This window comes from Phycodurus eques, chromosome 12 (assembly GCF_024500275.1).
Source record: "Phycodurus eques isolate BA_2022a chromosome 12, UOR_Pequ_1.1, whole genome shotgun sequence".
NCBI lineage: Eukaryota > Metazoa > Chordata > Actinopteri > Syngnathiformes > Syngnathidae > Phycodurus > Phycodurus eques.
In genome coordinates this window covers 9,544,176-9,564,769 of record NC_084536.1, presented here as the reverse complement: position 1 = coordinate 9,564,769, position 20,594 = coordinate 9,544,176, and the positions used below count along the sequence as shown (strand labels likewise).

At 40.6% G+C, this 20,594-nt stretch overlaps 1 protein-coding gene across 1 annotated transcript in view; it reads left to right on the top strand.

Moving 5' to 3' along the window:
* Positions 1-20,356, top strand: part of myo1b (myosin IB) — a 66,642-nt gene extending 46,286 nt beyond the window's left edge. Inside the window, 19 exon segments of the mRNA XM_061691449.1 lie at positions 4,323-4,427; positions 5,527-5,589; positions 5,704-5,904; positions 6,647-6,873; positions 6,990-7,190; positions 8,338-8,431; positions 9,522-9,671; positions 9,792-9,860; positions 9,982-10,068; positions 10,318-10,404; positions 10,966-11,052; positions 12,608-12,694; positions 14,978-15,052; positions 15,192-15,326; positions 16,424-16,530; positions 16,625-16,757; positions 16,981-17,133; positions 17,459-17,592; positions 18,721-20,356. Of these exon segments, the coding sequence (XP_061547433.1) occupies positions 4,323-4,427; positions 5,527-5,589; positions 5,704-5,904; positions 6,647-6,873; positions 6,990-7,190; positions 8,338-8,431; positions 9,522-9,671; positions 9,792-9,860; positions 9,982-10,068; positions 10,318-10,404; positions 10,966-11,052; positions 12,608-12,694; positions 14,978-15,052; positions 15,192-15,326; positions 16,424-16,530; positions 16,625-16,757; positions 16,981-17,133; positions 17,459-17,592; positions 18,721-18,853 (2,328 nt within the window). The 3' untranslated portion in view covers positions 18,854-20,356.
* The last annotated feature ends 238 nt before the right edge of the window (positions 20,357-20,594 follow it).

Here is a 20,594-nt window from a genome sequence, read left to right as displayed (position 1 = left end):
AGTAACACCAGCCTGCTGTTTGCTGTGCTTTACGCATGCTCTGATCCTCCTAATTCTGCTGTTCACTAAAAGACAATTTAGGTTCTCCCAGTGTGCAGCACAGCCACATGGCTGTCGAGATGCAAACGCAACCTTTGCATCACTTGAGCAATGACATTCACTCTGTTGGCAGGCACCCTGTAAATATCAGAATGCATCAGGCCTGTAAAGTGTGAATAAATCCTCCAGTTAATCGGGGTCCATCAACAGGCTGTGTTTTGTGTTTGTTTCTGAGGCAATGCAAACATGGTCCACCTGCCTTGTTGTTTGAGATCGCTCATATTTTTCTGATGTGGTTGTTCTTGTAATTGCCAACAGAGTGTTTCTGATGTGTTATTGTGTTGTTAATTTCTTTTTTTTTTTAAATGGTAATTTTTAGTCTCTTTTGAGGAGGGGCTGTTATCTGAGCTGGTTTCGGATCATATTGAGAACTAAAGTTTCAACCGAATGTATATTTTGAAATGTACACTATATTTAAACATATTAACTCATTCACTGCCAGCTGTTTTGAAAGTAAGATTCCCCATATTGCCAGCCGTTTTAAGGCATTTTGACTAATCTTTCAAGATCCACAGAATATTGTGTTCTGTGACAATAAAAGCACCGAACCTACCAAAAGAGAGTACTTTTGTCTTTCACCATTTTCTACCTTTCTACCTTTTTTGGTTCTGTGGTAATCGGCAGTAGAACATGGGCTGGTTTCACCAAAAACAAACAAAATGAGCTTTTTTGTGGAAAATGTCAAGAACAACAGTGAGTTTGATGGAAATAATTTTTGCTTTTGTGACAACTCAAACTATAAAAAAAAAAAAAAAACAAGACCAAAAAGGGCTTTTGGCAGAAGAATAATTTCTTTACAGATATAAGAAACGCACCATGTGCGATGCTAACTCGCCGCATTGCTTAACTTCAACATCGGTGGCTTTTTACATGCCTTTCGTCATTCATTCCAGGACACATACTCTGTCCATACCAGAGGTGTGGACTCGAGTCACAGCTTGGACTGAAGTGAGACCCGAGTCATGAATTTGTTGACTTTAGACCCGACAATGTTACTTGCAAGACTTGCTACTCGACTTGGGCAGCAATGACTCGTGACTTCACTCGGACTTGAACCCATTGACTTAAGAACTTTGACCAAAGCACTGAGATACCAAAATTCTTAGCTTCTCTTTCAATGGCTATCGTGTCACTTTTGTTATACTACAAGAAAATATGAGAAGTGACACCGTAATGCTGCTGTTCTTACTGATAATTTTTTAGGTCAAATTGTACGATGCTATTATTGCTATATTTAGCTGATTATCTTTAGACACTTAACGCACTGATGAGCACACTTTTTTTTTTAAAGGAATTGACATTTTTGAAAAAAACAAAACAGTTAATCAATCAGCGATAAATGTGACAGTTACATTCCAAGAACCACTGTTAACATTCACAGAAACGATGACAATTAACGTAACAACAAGGATGTAAATTATTGCCCCCCCCAAAAAAAAAAAAATCCACATTGCATTGTGGGAATCACGCGGCTTGACATCACAGATGCTTGATTTCGTTCGCATTATCACTTACCTTTGTGAACGATCACGCAAATAGTTACATGGCGGGTCGGCCGTGCGCTGTCTGGGCTTTCTGTTCAGTCTGGTTTAGTCAGTGTAGTGTTCTCAAGAATCAGTCTTGTATTTCTTGTTTTTATTCACTTAATTTACCGATCAGCACACAGCAAGCATCTATTCGACATGAAACTACATTCTTGATTTTTCTCTGTGTACTTTTCCTCCACCTCTTTGACGTAATATTTTTACATGGTGCCACTGAGTGTTCCAACTGAGATACCAGAGTTGGATAAAATTGTGCCTTGATATCAAGATGACAAACTTGTTTCTCTTTTTTTAATTGCTTTGTTTTGGATGCTCACAAAAAAAGGGCCTATTTATATTTGTTTGAAATTGCCTCACTAAAAATGTTTGTAGACAAGAAAATGCAGTTTCCTGCTATAATGCACAATGCGAATTTAAGAAAAATACTGTTGGTTGTCTAAAAGAGGGAACCAATTGCTAGTTCATTACTAAATGAAATGTCATTTTCTCTTGTGTGTTCATAATTGCTCTTTAACCAAGCAAAAAATATATTTTATCCTTATACTTGATTATTCCGATAGAATTGTCAGTATAATACTTGATTACTAATTGCAACACTACTGGATGCAAATTGTTATTTGGGACAGGTCTGTTTAATGTCACTTAAAAAATAGTGTGTGGGGGGGATTAAGTCATGGCATAGCATTTTCATAGAATAACTAAGATCGTTTTTTTTCAAAAATTTTGATCAGTCCCCAGTTTTCTTATAAAGGTTCAATGTACTTTTTTAAATTTTTTGGGGATAAATAAATATGGATTTTAAAATATTAAATATATAAATGCAGTGTATAATATTTACATATCCATCCATCTCAGGCGTGCTGGAGCCTATCCCAGCCATCTTCGGGCGAGAGGCAGGGTACACCCTGAACTGCTCACCAGCCAATCGCAGGCCACATATAACAAACAGCCATTCACACCTATGGACAATTTAGAGTCTTCAAACAACCTACCATGCATGTTTGTGGAATGTGGGAGGAAACCGGCGTACCCGGACAAAACTCACGCAGGCACGGGGAGAACATGCAAACGCCACACAGGTGGGGCCGGGATTTGAACCCCGGTTCTCAGAACTGAGTCAGTCGGCCACCGTGGCTATTTACATATCAATTAAATATAAATATACATATTAGAATTATTTTGTTGTTAAAATTACTCGAATACTCACGAATACTTGCGACTTGACTTGGGACTTGAGGGCAAAGACTTGAGACTTGCAAAGCAATGACTTGGTCCCATCTCTGGTTTATACTATACATATACATACTCTGTTCAAGTATGACATCCCTAAACTTGCCAGACTTCCAATGTGTTGGCTTTTCTCCCCCATATTATTGACATCACAAGCTGAGATTCACCACCTAAATATTTATCTTCTACTCAAAAGCTGTGCTGTGCTAAAATCCAAAGCGACAGAACGCCACCATCTACAGAACTCTGTTAGTCGTTGCAGTGGTTTACAAACCTGAATTTCACAGACAAACTGGGTGAGAACCTCTTCCACACCCTGCCCCATTGATTATCGCACTTGACAAATATACTGTATATGTCAGGTGGCAGTAAATGGTTGGATTCCAGTTAATGAATGTAAACATCTACGGTAGTGAATGAGTTAAGGTACAAACGGAAAAATTTGCGTACTTGTTCGAAATAAAATTGTTCTTAAAAATGAGGATCCCTGTCACATAAAATTGGGTTTTTAGGAATATTCCCATTTCAGCCTTGTGTCTGCTGCCGCTTGCCTTGCTTTGTTGCTAAATGTGTGAGTGAGTTTTTAGCGGTGGAGGTGACTGCGGTTTCTCGGTAAACTGAAATGGAGCTTTAAATGGGAAGCAGATTACCCTTTTTGTTTTGTGTTCCCATTTGCTTGTCATTGAGAAACCTTGCCGTGTCCTTCACTTGATAAGTTCTTACACTAAACACGCTTCTAACCACCTTATTGCTGTAGCAAATAATGTCTAACCCAGCACGCAGCACAATTAGGCCATCTGCCAGGATGTGTGACTCTACCCTCAATGGGTCATAGTTGACAATAGTTATAATCGCCTGTAAATGTTTAACAAGCATATAGGAGTGATTACTTAAATTGATTTATCCTAAGGGCCCATCTGCTTACACTAGGACGATTAATAGTAATTTGTAGTTCACTGTTCACGTTGCGTAAATGTGTGTATTGAAAAACGAGGTAGCCAAATTTCAGATCTGCTAGAATTTGACCATGTCACCTAACAGATGTTCTGTTTTTGTGTGTGTGTGTGTGTGTGTGTGTTTTTGTTTTTTAACACAAAGAATACTCTTCACTAAAGGAAATGCAAGCTCTTCTCATTGGGCAATTGTACGCATCTGACAGTAGTGCTGATGTTAAAAGGAAAGAGAAACTGACTAAAACTTGCAAGGTTTAGCGAAGTGTCATTCAGCACAGACTGATTTGAGAGCTATGACATTATACAACTAATTAGGGATGAGAATGCATTTTGTGGTACAAGTCCAGTGGGGGGAAAAAAGAGCCATTATCAGATATTAAGCCAAATATGTCAACCTTTTAGTTAAGCAAAAAAAAAAAAAAAAAAAATCACCAACACCCATTAACTTGAAAAGTTATCAATGAGTGAAACTGCTTTTCTGCCCCTACTCGCATAGGACAACAGCTTTGAACAGTTCATCATCAACTATTGCAATGAGAAGCTGCAGCAGATCTTCATTGAGTTAACTCTCCGTGAGGAGCAGGAGGAGTACGTCAGAGAGGCAAGTTTGGATATTCATACGCAATGTTGGGATTATTACTTTGGAAAATGTAGTTGGATACAACTGCAAGTTAAACTGTTAATAAGGTAACAGTAGAGTAACTTTCAATTTCTCAAAGTAATATAACCAATTACATTTGCTTACATTTGGATTAATTTTCTTAATTTTGAATGAATGCATGAACAGGACCCTTGGATTTTTCTGCAAAAGAAATGGATTAAAACTATATATCATTTTGGAATTAACCACATTTAATTTATTTTTTGAATAGTAAACTGGCAACATGATTAAATGTAGATAAATAACAATTTTTTGTTACATTATGTGTGTACAACGTGGCAAAAATGATACCAAGTTGATTTAACAATTGTGGGGGTCAATAGCCACTATCATCACACTAATGTTAACAGCCTTCTACGTCATTACAGTATTTTGTTATGTGTCCGTCTTTCCATCACCTCCTCTGGAGAGTGAAAAATGGAGGTGATCCCCTAATCCAGCAAGAGTAAACAATCCCTGTTGTGGCCCATCAAGATCTGCTTGTTTTCAAAGTCCTGTGTGTATGAGTGGTGACCCCTAAACTCCTTCCCTACAAACACTACTGCTGATTTTCTGGCCACTTGCCAGTGTACAGCATGGGAAAATACCACAGGCCTGTCGACAGGAGAGAGTCTCACCAATCAGAAATTGCTCTGATCGCCCATCAGTATGAGCGACGCCTTCTTTGCACTCACCCCCTTCCGAATATCTGTCACATTTACATCAACTGAAGCTGTGTTCCCAGCCCATTACTCGCTGTGATTTAGAAGTTCACAAAGCAGGGTTTTTTTTTTTTTTTTTTTTTTTGTGTAGAATTTTCTTTCGAAGCCACTTTTGAGAGTTGACTGGAAATATATGATGTTGTCCCCATTGTCACAATACAGTACTGCTTGAATCTCCATTCTTTTTTTCCATACTGACATTGTGTTTACAGATGTAATGGGAAAAGAGTCAGCGAGGGTGTTCTGAGGAATTTTCCTTTTGTGACGATCATCAAACCACCGTTTGTTCTTCATTGTCAAGCCATTGGAACTCTGACCTTAATTTCCTTTTGTTGCAGGGCATCGAGTGGACCAACATTGAATATTTCAACAATGCCGTTATCTGTGACCTCATTGAGAATGTAAGTCAGATTCCTACCGATGGGAGAGAAGGGAGGGGGGGAGAATCTATTCTTCTAATGAAAAATAGATTCTACACTGAATTAATACCCTCTTTTTGTTCAACGCACCACCAGAACCAAAATGGCATCATGGCGATGTTAGATGAGGAGTGCCTGCGTCCCGGAACAGTGACAGATGAGACGTTCCTTGATAAACTGAACACTGTCTGTGCTGAGCACCAGCATTTTGAGAGCCGTCTCAGCAAGAATTCAAAGTTCCTTAACGACCACAGCTTGCCTCACAGTTGCTTCCGCATCCAGCACTACGCCGGAAAGGTACTGGATGGGAATCTACAGGGGGCTGTTTTTGCACTTGAAATTGCTTTTTAAAATGTTTCATAGCAGACCAATTTTCTTACTATATACTACTGTAATAAGGCGACAAACTAAGCCACGGGTGTGAAAGTCATTTTCTTGGCAGTTCGGGTTTCCCTTACAGAGGACATTATGACTCATATAATTGAAAAGAGAAATCTGACGTTTTACAAGATTATACCTTTTATTTCCCACAAAATACACACAAAAAAATAGCTTTACTCTGTAAAGATACAACCCCCCTATATATATATATATATATATATATATATATATATATATATATATATAAAATTTGGCTTTTTAATTGTTTTATGTCCTGTTATTGTATTGCTTGATTGCTTTTAACTATGTTTGTGTGGTCACTGGAGTGGCTTGAAAGGGGCCTTTAAATAAAATGAATTATTTTCATTGTTAAATATTTAAGTATAACACTGTTGTTGAATTTAAGTTCATCAGAGATATGAGGGAAAATGCTTGCAATATTTGCAACAAATGAAGGACAATTAAAATTTTAGACCAGATCTATTTCCAAAATGAAAAGAACAAAATCCATTTTCAAAGAAACATGAAGTGTACACCTTTTTTTGCTTTAATATGCCACAAGAAATGACCAGAGTGGTGAGTTTGACACAAGTGCACTAAGCAATTAGAAAACATCAAATGGTGTGATGTAATGGATTCACCCCCCCTTTGTGTGAAGGTACTGTACGGCGTTGAAGGCTTTGTGGACAAGAACAATGACCTCCTCTATCGGGACCTCTCCCAAGCCATGTATAAGGCCAACCACAGTCTGATCAAACAGCTGTTCCCAGAGGGAAACCCAGCCAAAGTCAACCTCAAGAGACCGCCCACTGCTGGCTTCCAGTTCAAAGCGTCAGTGGGCACTTTAATGAGGAACCTTCAGACCAAGAACCCCAACTACATCCGGTAGCGTGTTGTGTGTGTGTGTGTGTGTGTGTGTGTGTGTGTGTGTGTGCGCGCGCGCGCGCGCGTGCGCTGACATTAACAATGCAACATTTTGCATCCTGCCATATTTTTGCCAGGTGCATCAAGCCCAATGACAAGAAGGCACCCCACATCTTTACAGAGTCTCTGGTTTGCCACCAAGTGCACTACTTGGGCCTGATGGAGAACGTCCGTGTGAGAAGGGCCGGGTACGCCTTCCGACAGGCGTATGAGCCCTGCCTGGAGCGCTACAAAATGCTCTGCAAACGGACCTGGCCACACTGGAGAGGGCCTGCCAGGTAATGGTCATGTTTATTCACTGGCACCAGTTATCAGGCAGGCAGGGGGGCCCCCCATTACTGGGACCTTTGCCAGAACACCTTTTGAGGCTTTTAGTGAAAATGTGCTGCAGTGAGTTTACAGCAGCTACTCCCAGGGAAAAGACTGTGACCAGTGCTAATAGGCTGCTGTTAGAGTGGTCAGCTCCCAGGTGGGATTGTGTGCAGCTGCGCGACTATGAATCTGGTTCAAGTTGTGCAATAGCGCATAACTTTTCCCCGAAAATAAATTATTTTAGAATGACATGGACATTATTTCCTAGCTCATTGTGCAGCATTTTTATGAGATTTTTCTTCTACGGTACATCAATGATTCTCAAAGTATGGTGGTACGTGGGCTCCCTCTTGTGATTGGTGAATCACTGCTCAAGTACAGTTCAGTTGTATTTAAGTTTGACGTTCAATACATTTAATATTTAAGAAATAATTGTTTTTAAAAATGTAATTCGGTACAATTTTGATTTAACATTTACATTTTAAGTGCATTTTAAGTGCAGTGTTAAAGTTCAAACTGTGCATCATGTTACAGTGGCTTACAATAGTAAATGTAATTTTTAGGACTAAAACATTTGTCTCATTTTCAATTAAGACTGCTACGTGACTGTATTCTAATGTAAGTCATGGTGGCAGTAAAAGAAGACTTTGATAAAGCTCTTGTATTGGATATATTGTTGCAATGTTTTATTATTGTATCTAGCAGTCAGTGTTTATACTGCATATAGAGAAGGTTGCTTGGCCTTTATAATATTTTTTTACATCAGCTATATCACACATTTTCTCAGAAGAATAATGTGCATATTTCATAGGGCCTCACTCACCACGCTCACATAAGGACATATAGAATGCCACGTACTCAAGATATGCAACGTTCCCCTTGTGAACCACAGAATGTGGAGGCATTTCATAGTTATCAGTCTTTGCCTTCCATATGAACCAGACTCTCATGTTTCACCCACTTTCCTGGTAAATCACATTCCTATCAGGGTAATCAGTCACACTTCCTTCAGTCAACTTTGTTTGTTTCTCTTTATTTGTAACATATTCACTCCTTGTTTTATGTGCAATGAGATTTTTAACCATGCTTTTTTTTTTTTTTCCTTTCCTATAGAGCGGGAGTAGAAGTGCTGATGGCAGATCTTCAGGTTCCTGCTGAAGAATTCTCCTATGGTCGTTCTAAAATCTTCATCAGGAATCCTCGAACGGTAAATCCACAGCACAAGCATAAAGCGAGTCTGTAACCCTTGTTTTTATTTTTCTTATTTTTGTGTTTTGCCATATGTGCTCGAATGTCAAAAGGTTGTTCTCGTCTGTTTTCACACAATGTTTGTGAAGGTGGCATTGTTCCGGGCCCCCTACTTAAAGTATCGCCTTCAACCAAACACATGCTTCCATTTAGCCATCACCGTCTTACATGGGAAATGAGCAACTTGACTTGGAACTTAGAGGCTCTTTAACTGCTCAAACATGCTGCATTTAATAGCTTTTTTTCTCTCCATCAAAATACTTAGGAAAAGTGTAATTTGATATCTGCAGTATTACCAAATGGAATAAAAGGTCCCTTCATCATCTTCAAATTGGATGAAATAAAAAATCTGAAGGGCTGTAGGGCAAGAAAAGGTAGCAAAACCCTGGCGTTCATTGATTGTTCATTGCACTGCACCCATGGCTTTTACATATTCTTGTTACCAACCAGAAAAACACAAGGCTGTAAACATAATCTCCTTGCCAGAGTTATGGCTATAAAAGCGATGTGAAGACCTAGGAGCATATGCCTTCTGGTGAAAAGACAATCAATGACAATAAATGTGTTTGTATTGTAGTTAAGGAGAAGTGGATTTGTTTTTCTCCCCCCCCCCCCGTGGGCCAAGCAGTAAAGTAGTATTCTGTTCCCTTCTGAGGTTGGCGCTTGGAGTTTGTTTGAGATGTCACTGAATCAATATTTGCTCAGAGATAAACATTGCTCGCCTCATGATGAAGACGATAAAACACTTTGTACTAGCCGACCTGAAAGTCAATCCCTGTAAATTTATTTTTAAATTTATTTTTTATTTTTAAATTTTTAATTTTTTTTTTAATTTAATAAAAGTCTTTTGAATTTGACACACCACAGAGAGGTGTTAACGACCTTGAAATTTTAATGATTTAAAAATTATGAATACAGTACAGCCCCACAAATTGTCGCAGGGCTATCCACCACCTAGCTTGCAAGTGACTGGGGCTCCTCACTTGACAGGGACTGATTAAGGGTGTTCTCTTATGTTCCAATCCACACTTGCCTCTTCTTCCTTACAGCTGTTCTTCTTAGAGGAGAGGAGGAGGCAATGTCTTCAAGACCTGGCCACGCTCATTCAGAAAATCTACCGTGGCTGGAAGTCTCGCACTCATTTCTTGTTGCTGAAAAAGAGTCAGATTGTGGTAGCAGCGTGGTATCGTCGCTATGCGGTGAGAAGCAGTCTAGCTGAAGTAGCATAATCATTTGCAGCATAGAGACAACAGGAGTCAAAGCATTGCTAATTTGAATTGTTTTAATGTGGTTTGTCGACATCCTTTTCCACCTCACAGCAACAAAAGAAATACCAGAGGATCAAGAGCGCCACTACGGTGGTGCAGTCATACACTCGGGGATGGCAGGTGTGCTCCCTCGTCTTTTTTTTTTCCTTCCCTTAAAGAATTAAAAAGGATCCAGAAGAGAGTGAGAGAGAAGAAAGAATGTGGTGCAACATTGAAATACTTTCTTCCTTCTTTTTGTCAGGCTCGCAAACTGTTGAGGGAGCTGAAACATCAGAAGCGGTGTGAGGAGGCGGTGACCACCATTGCAGCTTACTGGCATGGCACTCAGGTACTGATGTCCTCAATGCCGTCTTACATCCCCAGATTGTTTTTGCAAAAGCTGAAGGCCTTTTCTTCCTGCTATGCAATTCCGTTGAACTGTTGTTTCAAATGTATGCATTTGACGTTGCGTCTTCTGCTGATCTTATAACTGCTACTTTGGTTTTATTTTGAATTTTATTTGATTTGTTTTTTTCCCCTTGATTCTCCTCCTTTTCACACTCTCTTCCTTACCTAACGGCACCATGAAACCCCCCAGGCTCGAATGGAGCTGCGACATCTAAAACAAGAAGTGCGGAATAAACATGCCGTGACAGTAATTTGGGCATACTGGCAGGGAACAAAGGTATTTGATGTTATGTGTAGCTGTCCCGGCTGTCTTCTCAGTCCCTGTTCACCAAATCCCATTATATTACATGACAATAAGTAACTGGGCTATAGCTCATCTTAACACTCGCTCAGGTCATTTTATTATACACTGCCCCTTAGGTTGTCAGGTTTTCTCTATTGAAATGTGAAGCAAAGCTGCTTATAAATACCGGTACATAAAACCACAATGTATGGCATAAAACCATGGTGATTTATATGCTGCTAGTTTATAAAGCCTCTGTATCATAGTCTTTGTAGCTCTTGTATAGCTTATCAGAATTTACATTATCCATTCTCATATCCGTCACGGTTGTTTTTATCATAAATATCACATTTCAAGGTCTTCAAACCGTCTGATAAGATCAACCCTGACTTATCCTTGATGCTGTTTGTGAGGTCTTTGCTCTCTGGCCAGATAATTTTATCATCAGGCTAGTCTATTTTTCACATGGTTCCAAAAGTCATGAAGTTGATTGACGAATTGAATGACCTTCTACTGAAAATAACTTCCTCCACGACTACCACCACTGTCTATCAGGCACGGAGGGAGTTGCGTCATCTGAAGGAAGAGGCGAGGAATAAACGCGCCGTTTCGGTCATTTGGGCCGGCTGGCAGGGCACCAAGGTATTTGGGAAGCCTGCTGGATTGACTTGTAGTGACTTTGTGATTGGCCGCCTCCATCAATATCCCCCAAAACACCTTTTCATATCCATCAGTCTTCTCAGACCACTCCGTACATGTTTTTTTCCTTTTTTAACTAATCCAACCAAGCCCGCGAATGACACATCTCTCATAGTGGTCACATACTGTGCATATAAAGTTTACACACCCGTGTTCAAATGGCAGATTTTTGTGATGCAAAAATAATATAGACTAAGATAAATAATTTCAAGTGTTTTTCCACCATTAATGTGATCTATATTTGTGTTAAAATTTTGTGCTGACACTGACTGCTATTTGAAACTGTTCATGATTCCCTCCACCCCAAAGCCTGATGCTGCCACCCCCATTCTTCACTGTACGTTTGGTGATGTTTGCGCCAAACGTACCTTTTGGAATTATGGCCATAAACTTCAACCTTGGTTTCATGGGACGATTGCACATCTTCCCACATGCTTTAGGGAAATTTCAATTGCATTTTTGTAAAATGTAACCAGGGCATAGATGTTTTTCATTGTAAGGTAATGCTTCCGTCTTCCCACCAAAGTGCTTAGCCCTGACAAGTGAAGAAAATGGGAAATTGCTGTCACATGTACTAAACAGTCAGGACTTGCCAGAAATTCCTGCAGCTCTTTCTTTTGCACCCTTCTCCTGACTGATACCTTTGAACATTGACATCCCACTGATGGAAGATCTCTCCGGACCATGGGAAGATATGACTACAAAAAAAGAAAAGCCTATGAGAGGATCTGAACTTAATTTGGGATTAATCTGAGGCACTTCATATTGTGGCAGGTGTGTGCTGACTTCCATTTAACATGAGTTTGAATGTGACAGGGTTAATTCTGAACACGGACACTTTTCAGTTATAAGAGGGTGTGCACACTTATGAACAATTATGTTAATTTTTACTTCCCCTCTCCCAAAAAAAAAACAAACAAAAAAAACTGTTGAACAGGTTATAAGTATCATGGTACAATGGTGGAAAGTTCCCCCAAAAAACCCTGGCATTTGAACAGGGGTGTGTTGACTTATATTTATATATTATATTTACTGTTTTCAGCACAAATCCCATTCAGTCCACTAAACTCTGCATGCCACGTGTTGCCTCTCTCCGCATGACAACTTTATTGACTAGCCAACGCTTGTTTGCTCTTGCAGTGCTGTGCCGTCACTGTTTCTCCACAGGAAAAGTTTGGAGGCCTTCAGGTGACATTTTCTGGCAGCATCTTAACAAACTCTTCATTGTCACTCCATGACAATATTTGAACATCCATTTCATTTGCAGAAATGCCTGAAAAATTAGTTGTTTGACTGTCAGTGTCATTGAGTATTTGTTTCTAAAGGGTGGAACAGTTGTCCACACGGGGTTTGTGTGCAGTGTCTGTATGTGTGTGCGCAGCGTTCGATGCTGTGTTTGTTTGCTCACCTTGGGCAATTCAGTGTCGCCCTCTTCTTCTGCTCATCGTCTCTCGCTTGGTTTTTTTTCCTTATGTGTCCTCGCCCGTCCCCTGAACAGGCTCGCAGGGAGCTGAGGAGACTGAAGGAAGAGGCCAGGCGTAAGCATGCTGTTGCTGTGATTTGGGCCTGCTGGCAGGGACTAAAGGTACCGTAGCAGCCCTAAGGCACAGCCATCACCCAGCCTACCAACTACTAACCAACCACCACCATCTCTCCTCCCATCTCCTTCAACTGTCTGTGTCCTAATTCAGGAAGCCAGTCTCTGCCTAGTGCAGACATCAGGCTTTGTTCCCAGCGGCATGTTTCCGACTGTGTGCTACTACCTTCAATGCAATATAAAAACACACGATGGTGCCTTGAGATATGAGAGACCTGACGTATTTCGACATACGAGCTGTCGTTTGACTTTTTGTTTTATTTTATTTTTGTTGCTTTGATTAAAAAGCACACAAACTTGAGATGCAAGCACTGTGTGATGCCTGTAAACGCAACTAACTAAACAAGCTTTAACCTCACAGTTGAAGTTCATTGTCAAACTAAACATAAAAATAAGAATGACGTGTTGTGTATTCAAAACAACCACATAGCATAAAACTACCCAACTTTAAGGCGAAGCTAACCCAATGGGAAACTCCATTGAGGGGCTAATGAATAGCACCAATCTGGTGGTGTTATAACCCTTTTTAAGCAATGATTTTAACACAAACTGATGAGCAACCCATGTAGACAAATATAATACTCAGAGGAATATATTTTTCATCCTCTGCGAAGAGCAACAACTATTACTGCTGAGGAGTTGTGGTCTCCATGTATATCTGTCTGTGTTATACTGCCCCCAGTTGGCCAAGGTAGGAGCAAGACAACATCCAGTGTGACAAAAAGTTTAATTATTTACATTCTATTTAATTATGTCATACGAGTTTTCTTGGGGGAAAAAACATTACAAATTTAGTTTTGGGGGGAAGTCATGGTATTTCCATTCATTTCAATGGGGAAAGATGATTTGAGATATTAGTTATGAGCGTGGTTGCGGAAAGCATTGAACTTGTATCTCAAAGCACCATTACATAGTGTTACTTAATGCAGGGGTGTCGAACCCTTTTTTTTTTAATATTTTTTTTTTTTTTTTTTTTTTTTTTGTCTCGGGCCGCATTGTAGTTGTGATTTCTCCCAGAGGGCCGATAGAACAGTGAAACCATCTAAATGTTTAATCATCACCCAAACATTACCATTACACAACAAATTGAGGGATAACTAGTTTTGAAATCAGAAGACAAGGGTAATAGTTTGTTCAAGTATTGTTTAAGTTCCTATCAAAAGAAGGGTTTGGTAACAGAAAAATGCAAGATCTCAAACATTATTGTTTATTATTATGACAATTTGGAATTTGGGTACAGATTTTAGCAAAAGTCACGGAATTTGACGAGCATGGTTGGCTTTCGCGGGCCACATAAAATGATGTGGCGGGCCGCATCTGGTCCCCGGGACTTGAGTTTGACACCTATGACTTAATGGCTGACACACAGAGTGATTTCCCAAGCGTGCCCACCATAACCTAAATGGCTCATGCAGAAGGTAAAGTACAAAAATGTATTTATTACACCCTCACAACAGCACCTCATGATGTGGCCATATTTATTTTTTGCTGTAATTTTCCCGTCAATATTTAAATTCCAATCCCCATTCCTGTGTACTTAATGACTTTCGTCTTTCAACATTGACCCCTTTGCCACCCATATGACGGCGGCCCCCACGAAGCAATGCAATAGCTGCTGTATCCTCTTTTTACAGTTCACTTCGCCCCTATCGAAAGGATAACATTTTCACTTTACCCGGGAGGATTATTGCTATGCAGATAAATTTTGACTTAGGTTTGAAAAATTGATGGTACCCTGCATTAAAAAAATATAGTTTTTGTTTTATTATTATTATTTTGTTATTCCAGCATTTTTAAAAGAGCATAACTTTGGACACATTTTTTACTCACGGGTCTGAGGCTGTCTTCTGTTGCTCTCTTTCATCCATTCAACTAACCCCATGTGACGCGCCATTGTTTTGTATTTATCCTGTCTTTTCTCTCCTCTAGGTGTGTATTCAATTTGTATTTGTGCGTGCGTTTCTGTGGTGATTGTGTGATAACTGTCCATGTGGACATTGTTGCGGTGTTAATCTCTCATCATCCTAATTGTTCACCCTGCCCCTCACGATCCACTTTGCACCTGTTCACAACACACTTTCCACTATTAAGGTCTGCATGAAGGTCGTTTGCCATAAACGTCATTAACTGTTCCATTCGGCGGGGAATTTTATTGGATGTAATTGCAGCAGCTCGGCGTTAATACTTTCATTTTTTCCCTTCCCTTTCACCTCAAATGAAAGAGAAGCAGCAGGTGATGGTCTTGTTTTTGTTTGCTTGTCCCTTTGATAGGTACGCAGGGAATACAGAAAATTCTTCAGGGCAAATGCAGGGAAAAAGATCTATAACTTCACCATCCAGAGAATCGTAAGTAGGGCTTGAATGTATAATTCAATTGATATAAAACATAAAAATATATGTGCAAGGTACGAATATGTTCATGTACATAACTATAACTAATAAGGGGTGCCCATGTTCAAAGTACAGTCCTTTATTCCCCTTGTAGATGCAGAAATACTTTCTGGGTTTGAAGAGAACCTTGCCTTCCATGTCACCCATTGACAAGAACTGGCCGGCCCGGCCTTACCGCTTCCTGGATACAGCCCACACAGAACTCCGCAGAATCTTCCACCTCTGGAGGGTCGGTCACAAAATACACATCAGCCACGTATCGTTCAAATTCTATATCCTTCCTACGTCACGTTATATGAGATGTTCAACTCTCATTGATCCAGTCAGTAATGGATGAGCTGCTAACAGTCTCATAGCCGCTGCACACTTCGCGACACGGCCCAGCGTTACTGAACTGTGGCGCAGCGTGCGGGCTTCGGCAACTAGTTTTCCTGCGATTTGAATCGCAGGCGGACACACCTGCAACGTCGCAGATGTAGTGGTCAATCAAAAATGACATGTTGTATCACGTTATCTATCACAACAACCTTTGCGTTTTTGGGTACCAAGAGAGATCTAGCCGGCCGCCGCCAAGCCATACCAATACAATATATACATTACAATGTGGAAAATAACTATTTGTAGTTTTCACCATTCAAGTACACTTTAACTGTGAGAGACTGAATCTAAAAAAAAATTAAATTCTGAAAATTATATTGCATGATTTTTAATTTACATTGCATGATTTTTAATTTACTGGTAAAAATTACAGACCTCTCCATTCCTTGTAAGTGGGAAAACTTGCAAAATCGGGGTGTATCAAATCCAGATTTCTGCACTGTATATATTGTTTTACAATAATGTTGTTTCTGTGACTTGGCTTCCCCCATCAGGGGTTGCCACAGCAAGTCACTACTTAGGGTAACTATATTTCATACCGTATTTACCTGTAGCTAAAAAGCGAAGTGTTGCTAGTCTCTGTTGCCGAAATGAACGAGTGCAGTCAATGAATGATCATTGCCAAGGGCCTCAGTTCAGTCTCATTCGGTCACGTAGCTCCATGTACGACAGGCCTTAAGCCGATAAAGAGGTTAAAAGGAAAGGCAAATTAGATCATTCTGAAAAAGACCAGTGCATAAAAACATGTCAGCTAGAGAGACAAAGAGAGAGAGCTCAACCGGGACCAGAGCTCGTCCATTTACGACGTTCCCGACATGCACTTGGTCACATTTGATAGCAGATATGTACACAAAAGAAATATCTGTGAATGAATTGAAGTATTCAGAATGTGAATCCCTACTGTCAACTTCCCTGGCGTTCTTGTTTTTGTTTTTGTTTTTTGCTCAGTGCAAGAAATACCGGAGCCAGTTCACCCAGGAGAAGAAGGCTGTGTATGAAGAGAAGCTGGAGGCAAGTGAGATTTTCAAGGATAAAAAATCTCTCTACCCGAGCAGGTACCGAAATTCACTGATGCACGTTGCTCTTCATGTTCACACACTAGTAATATTTCTGCAGTGTAATGTTCAAGTCACGTGTGTTTTGTCTCAGCGTAAGCCAACCCTTCAAAGGAGACTACCTGGAGATCAGCAAGAACCCCAAGTATCAGAAACTCAATAGTTGTGTTGAAGAAACGGTTCTACTCGCTGATGTGGTCAACAAGATTAACAGGGCCAATGGCAAAGTAAGAAATATTTGACAATAGCTGCCGTCTGTTCAAATTGAATTTGTGCTTTGGAAAGTGGAAAATTTCTGCAGGAGGCCACCTTTTGTAATATTTTGGTACTTAACATTTTGCATCCCTTCCCTTGGCAACAGCATTCCGTTCGCCGGCCTTTGCCATAAGGCTGACAAGAGCAAAATGAGATTCCTAAGCAGTGTAACTAACGGTCTTGTGTTGCCTTCAGGGTGCAACTCGCATACTCCTGCTCACTAAGAAGAGCGTGGTGCTGGCGGACCAGAAGACTGGCCAAGTGAAGGCCAGCGTTGCTCTGCCTGACCTCACCAGCGTCTCGGTCAGCACGCAGAACGACGGCTTCTTTGCTCTCAAACTCAAAGAGGTGAGAGGACCAGACAGAAAATATAATTTCAAGTACTCTTACAAACATACGCTTATTAACTTTGTCAGCTAAGTTGTGGATGGGATGGATCCAATATCACCGCAACCGCAGGCAGAAATGATTGTTTTACAGCAACATTAATGAACTCGTGGAGATAGCACGGAAAATGTAAAATGAGTTTGACATTTTGGGATTGTAGTTTGTATTTGCAGTTTAAGCCTTAATAAAAGCAAATTAAAAAAAAAAAAGTGGGGGCCTAAATTACTCCACCCCGGACTCATTGCAGGTTTTATGAAGCCGTTGTCTGATGCTCATTTCGCCACAGGGCTCAGCCTCAGCCGTCAAAGGAGACTTCTTACTCAGCAGTGAGCACTTGATCGAGACCATCACCAAACTCCACCACATCGGCTCCACTGCCTCGGACGACGGGGAGCAGCTCAACATCGACATTTCGGATGAGTAAGTTGACTCAACTTGATTTCTATAGGCCCAATTGACAACAGATGTTAGCTCAAGTCACTTTACACGTGAAGCGGTTCAAGAACTGTCCTCCTCAAATATACAGTATGTACTGTATTTTTGAGAAACCAACTGAACCCCACACGAGCGAGTACTAGAACAAACTCCCAAAGAAGAAACCGAAGCTCCATGGGGTGACAGTCTGCCTCAGCTAGTTGGTTTGAGATGGAGGGACAGAGGGTAGCTAGAGAGAGAAAACAGGATAGAGGGTTTGGGGGAGGAGAGAACAATGGACACAACAACAGCAACATCAACAACAGTAATAGTCCGATGATGACCGCAACGAGGCATAGGCCGGTTACCAGGTACAAGGTATACCGGGGTTTTAAAAAGTCATGATTTTTAAAAAACGCAAATACTTTCCATTTTTTCCAGGTATTAACTGTTTTTTGGGGGGGTTGGTTGGAGTCGTCAGTGTAGGCAAAGTGACACGTACCCTCCCCCTCCCATTGTTGCGGGCAGTCGGTGAACCCGGCAATGTTTCGCCTAGCCGAAACAGTCTCTTTTGGGAATTTTTCGACTACCGCAACTCAGTAGAGGAAGGGTATGCAAAACGTGCTTACGAAGAGTTGTTGTAAGTCTTGGATGCAATACTTCCAATATGATATAAAATTTACGAGCGCCACCCATCACTCTTCGACAAATTCAAGGACATGTTGATATATTAATATTGACCTGAGGCGAGTGTGGAGTAGGACCCAAGTGCAGCACACTGAACCCCCAGAATAGTTGGAAAGGAATTTAATATCAACTGTAACAGGTCACTTTAAAGCCCAGATACAGTACGTGCAGAGCAGTTAACTTCAGTCGAGATGGACTTTGAAGATTGGGATGTCATGTAATGCTCACTAATCCACAGGTAGCAGGTCAGGGATGCAGCAGCTCGTTGTTGTCTTAATCCGCAATTCACAGAGAACAAGAGCGGTAAACGCACAGTTCGTTGAGTTTGAAGCAGAATCACAAACAGCCACAGGGACTGGCAAACAAATGTGCTAAGGCAGAACTTGTGGTCGGACAAGCGTGTCGCCCTCCTGGATGCTGTTTGATGACGCGTGTCCTGTTTTTCAGGTTTCTGGTGCAGTTCAAGCAGGACAAAGTGTGCGTCAAGTTCATCCAGGGAGCCCCCAAGAACGGCAGCAGCGTGTCGTGCAAGCGCAAAAACAACCGCCTGCTGGAGGTGTCGGTCCCCGCCACAGCGTAGTGAAATCCCGTCTCGGATTGTGCTGCTGAAGGACGGCAGCGAACACCATCACCCTGCGGAATGACAGTGCAGTTATTTAGCGATTTTTCTTCCCTTTAGCGAACGTTACTAAGGCACCACGATAGCTATAACACTTTTTGCGGCAAAGAAATCCCTTAAATGGAGTTGCGTGCCACAGAAATTTGGTTTCAATGGTGTAGGAAGACAAGAAAATAATTGGCAGCCCACGTGAGATTTGTGTTGCGAGTGGTGGTGCTCGCTCTGCCTGGATGTCGACAGCGGTAAGATAACGAGCTCTGAGCCCCGACTGGCCTTGACTCGTCCGCTTTTAAGCAGTTGATGTGCGATGACTTGTGGGAACTGTTGGGGCAAGAACTTGAAATACTGCACTTGCTTTTATACTTTGGTAGAACCAAAAAAGAAAAAAAGAGGATGAGCTGAAAATGAATTTGATTGTAAGATGTATTATTTTCTTAATAGTTATATAAAAAAAAGAGCACAGTGGGCTTTTGAATTGAGATTGTAAAACCGCCTTTTTTTTTTTTTTTTAATCGATAATTCCAATGTGCCAATGACTTGTCATGTGTCGGTGCACGCATATAAAATGCCGAGGTGGCCCCACTTAGTTATTATAATTGCCAAAAAAAATTCCAAATAAGGGGGCTTATCCGTACACGTGATAAAAAAATAAAAAAAAAATTCTACTATAGCTAGCCAGTGTGTGATCCATGCCAAGCTTTATTTAATCTGCAAGAACAGTCAAACGATCATAAACTACTGTCACGTTTTGAACGTGACGCCAAGAGAGAAACACGAGATGGTACCTCAGCGCGCTGAGCTTGCTTGTTTCCAATTCCAAGCTTTTCAATATCGCCGTTGGTAATTCCTACGTGTGCAATATTTGCTCTGGATGATGTTTTATTTATTTTTTTTTTTTTTTTGTTTTTTGCAGCTAAGCAGTAGTGCATGACCTTAAGCTGTGTTGGCCTTTGCATTGACTTCCTCACTATCCTCGTTTAAAAAGTTTGTCAAATTGCAGCTTTTTCCATCTCTGACTTGAGCAGATTTCTTTTCCTCTTTGCTGAGAATAACCAAACGCAAAGCACACACATTTGTCGTGTACGTGATTGATGAATTGCAGGAAGTGTGATAAGGTTTCTTTTTGGGGATTATGGAGTTGTTGATGTGATTAATATTTACTGGTGAGGAATATTGTTCGAAGGGAAATGTGATTAGGTGGAGTCATGTGTCACGTGTGTACTTTTGAATGTCACCTATGACGCTGAGACTACTGCTTTGGAACACTTGTTCCTTATTTTTGAGGGTGTGCAGTTTAAACGCACCTTTTTGCTTATCTCACATTTTCCTCCCTGTTGTCTTGTGGCTACAGCTGCTTTTGTGCCTGATGTCAAAACTTTTTGTTTCCTGAGACAACACAAATGTTTCAATGTAACATATACAAGCAATGTTATTTTTTAATGAAATAAACAATAATAAATGTTAGCATGGGGACATTGTTTTCTTTTTGTGCAGTTATGGCACTTGTTTGTGTAATTATTTCACTGCACGTGAGGAACCCTAAATTATTACTGAATGATGAATGTGCTTTTCTGTACTATTTTTCAGCTTTTGCTCCTTGCAGAACTGTTAAAACACATTCTCACATGATTTTGCCTTTCCCCACTTTATGTACCAAAAAAAAAAAACGTTTTACTCTGGAGGTATCCAACTTTTTTTTTCT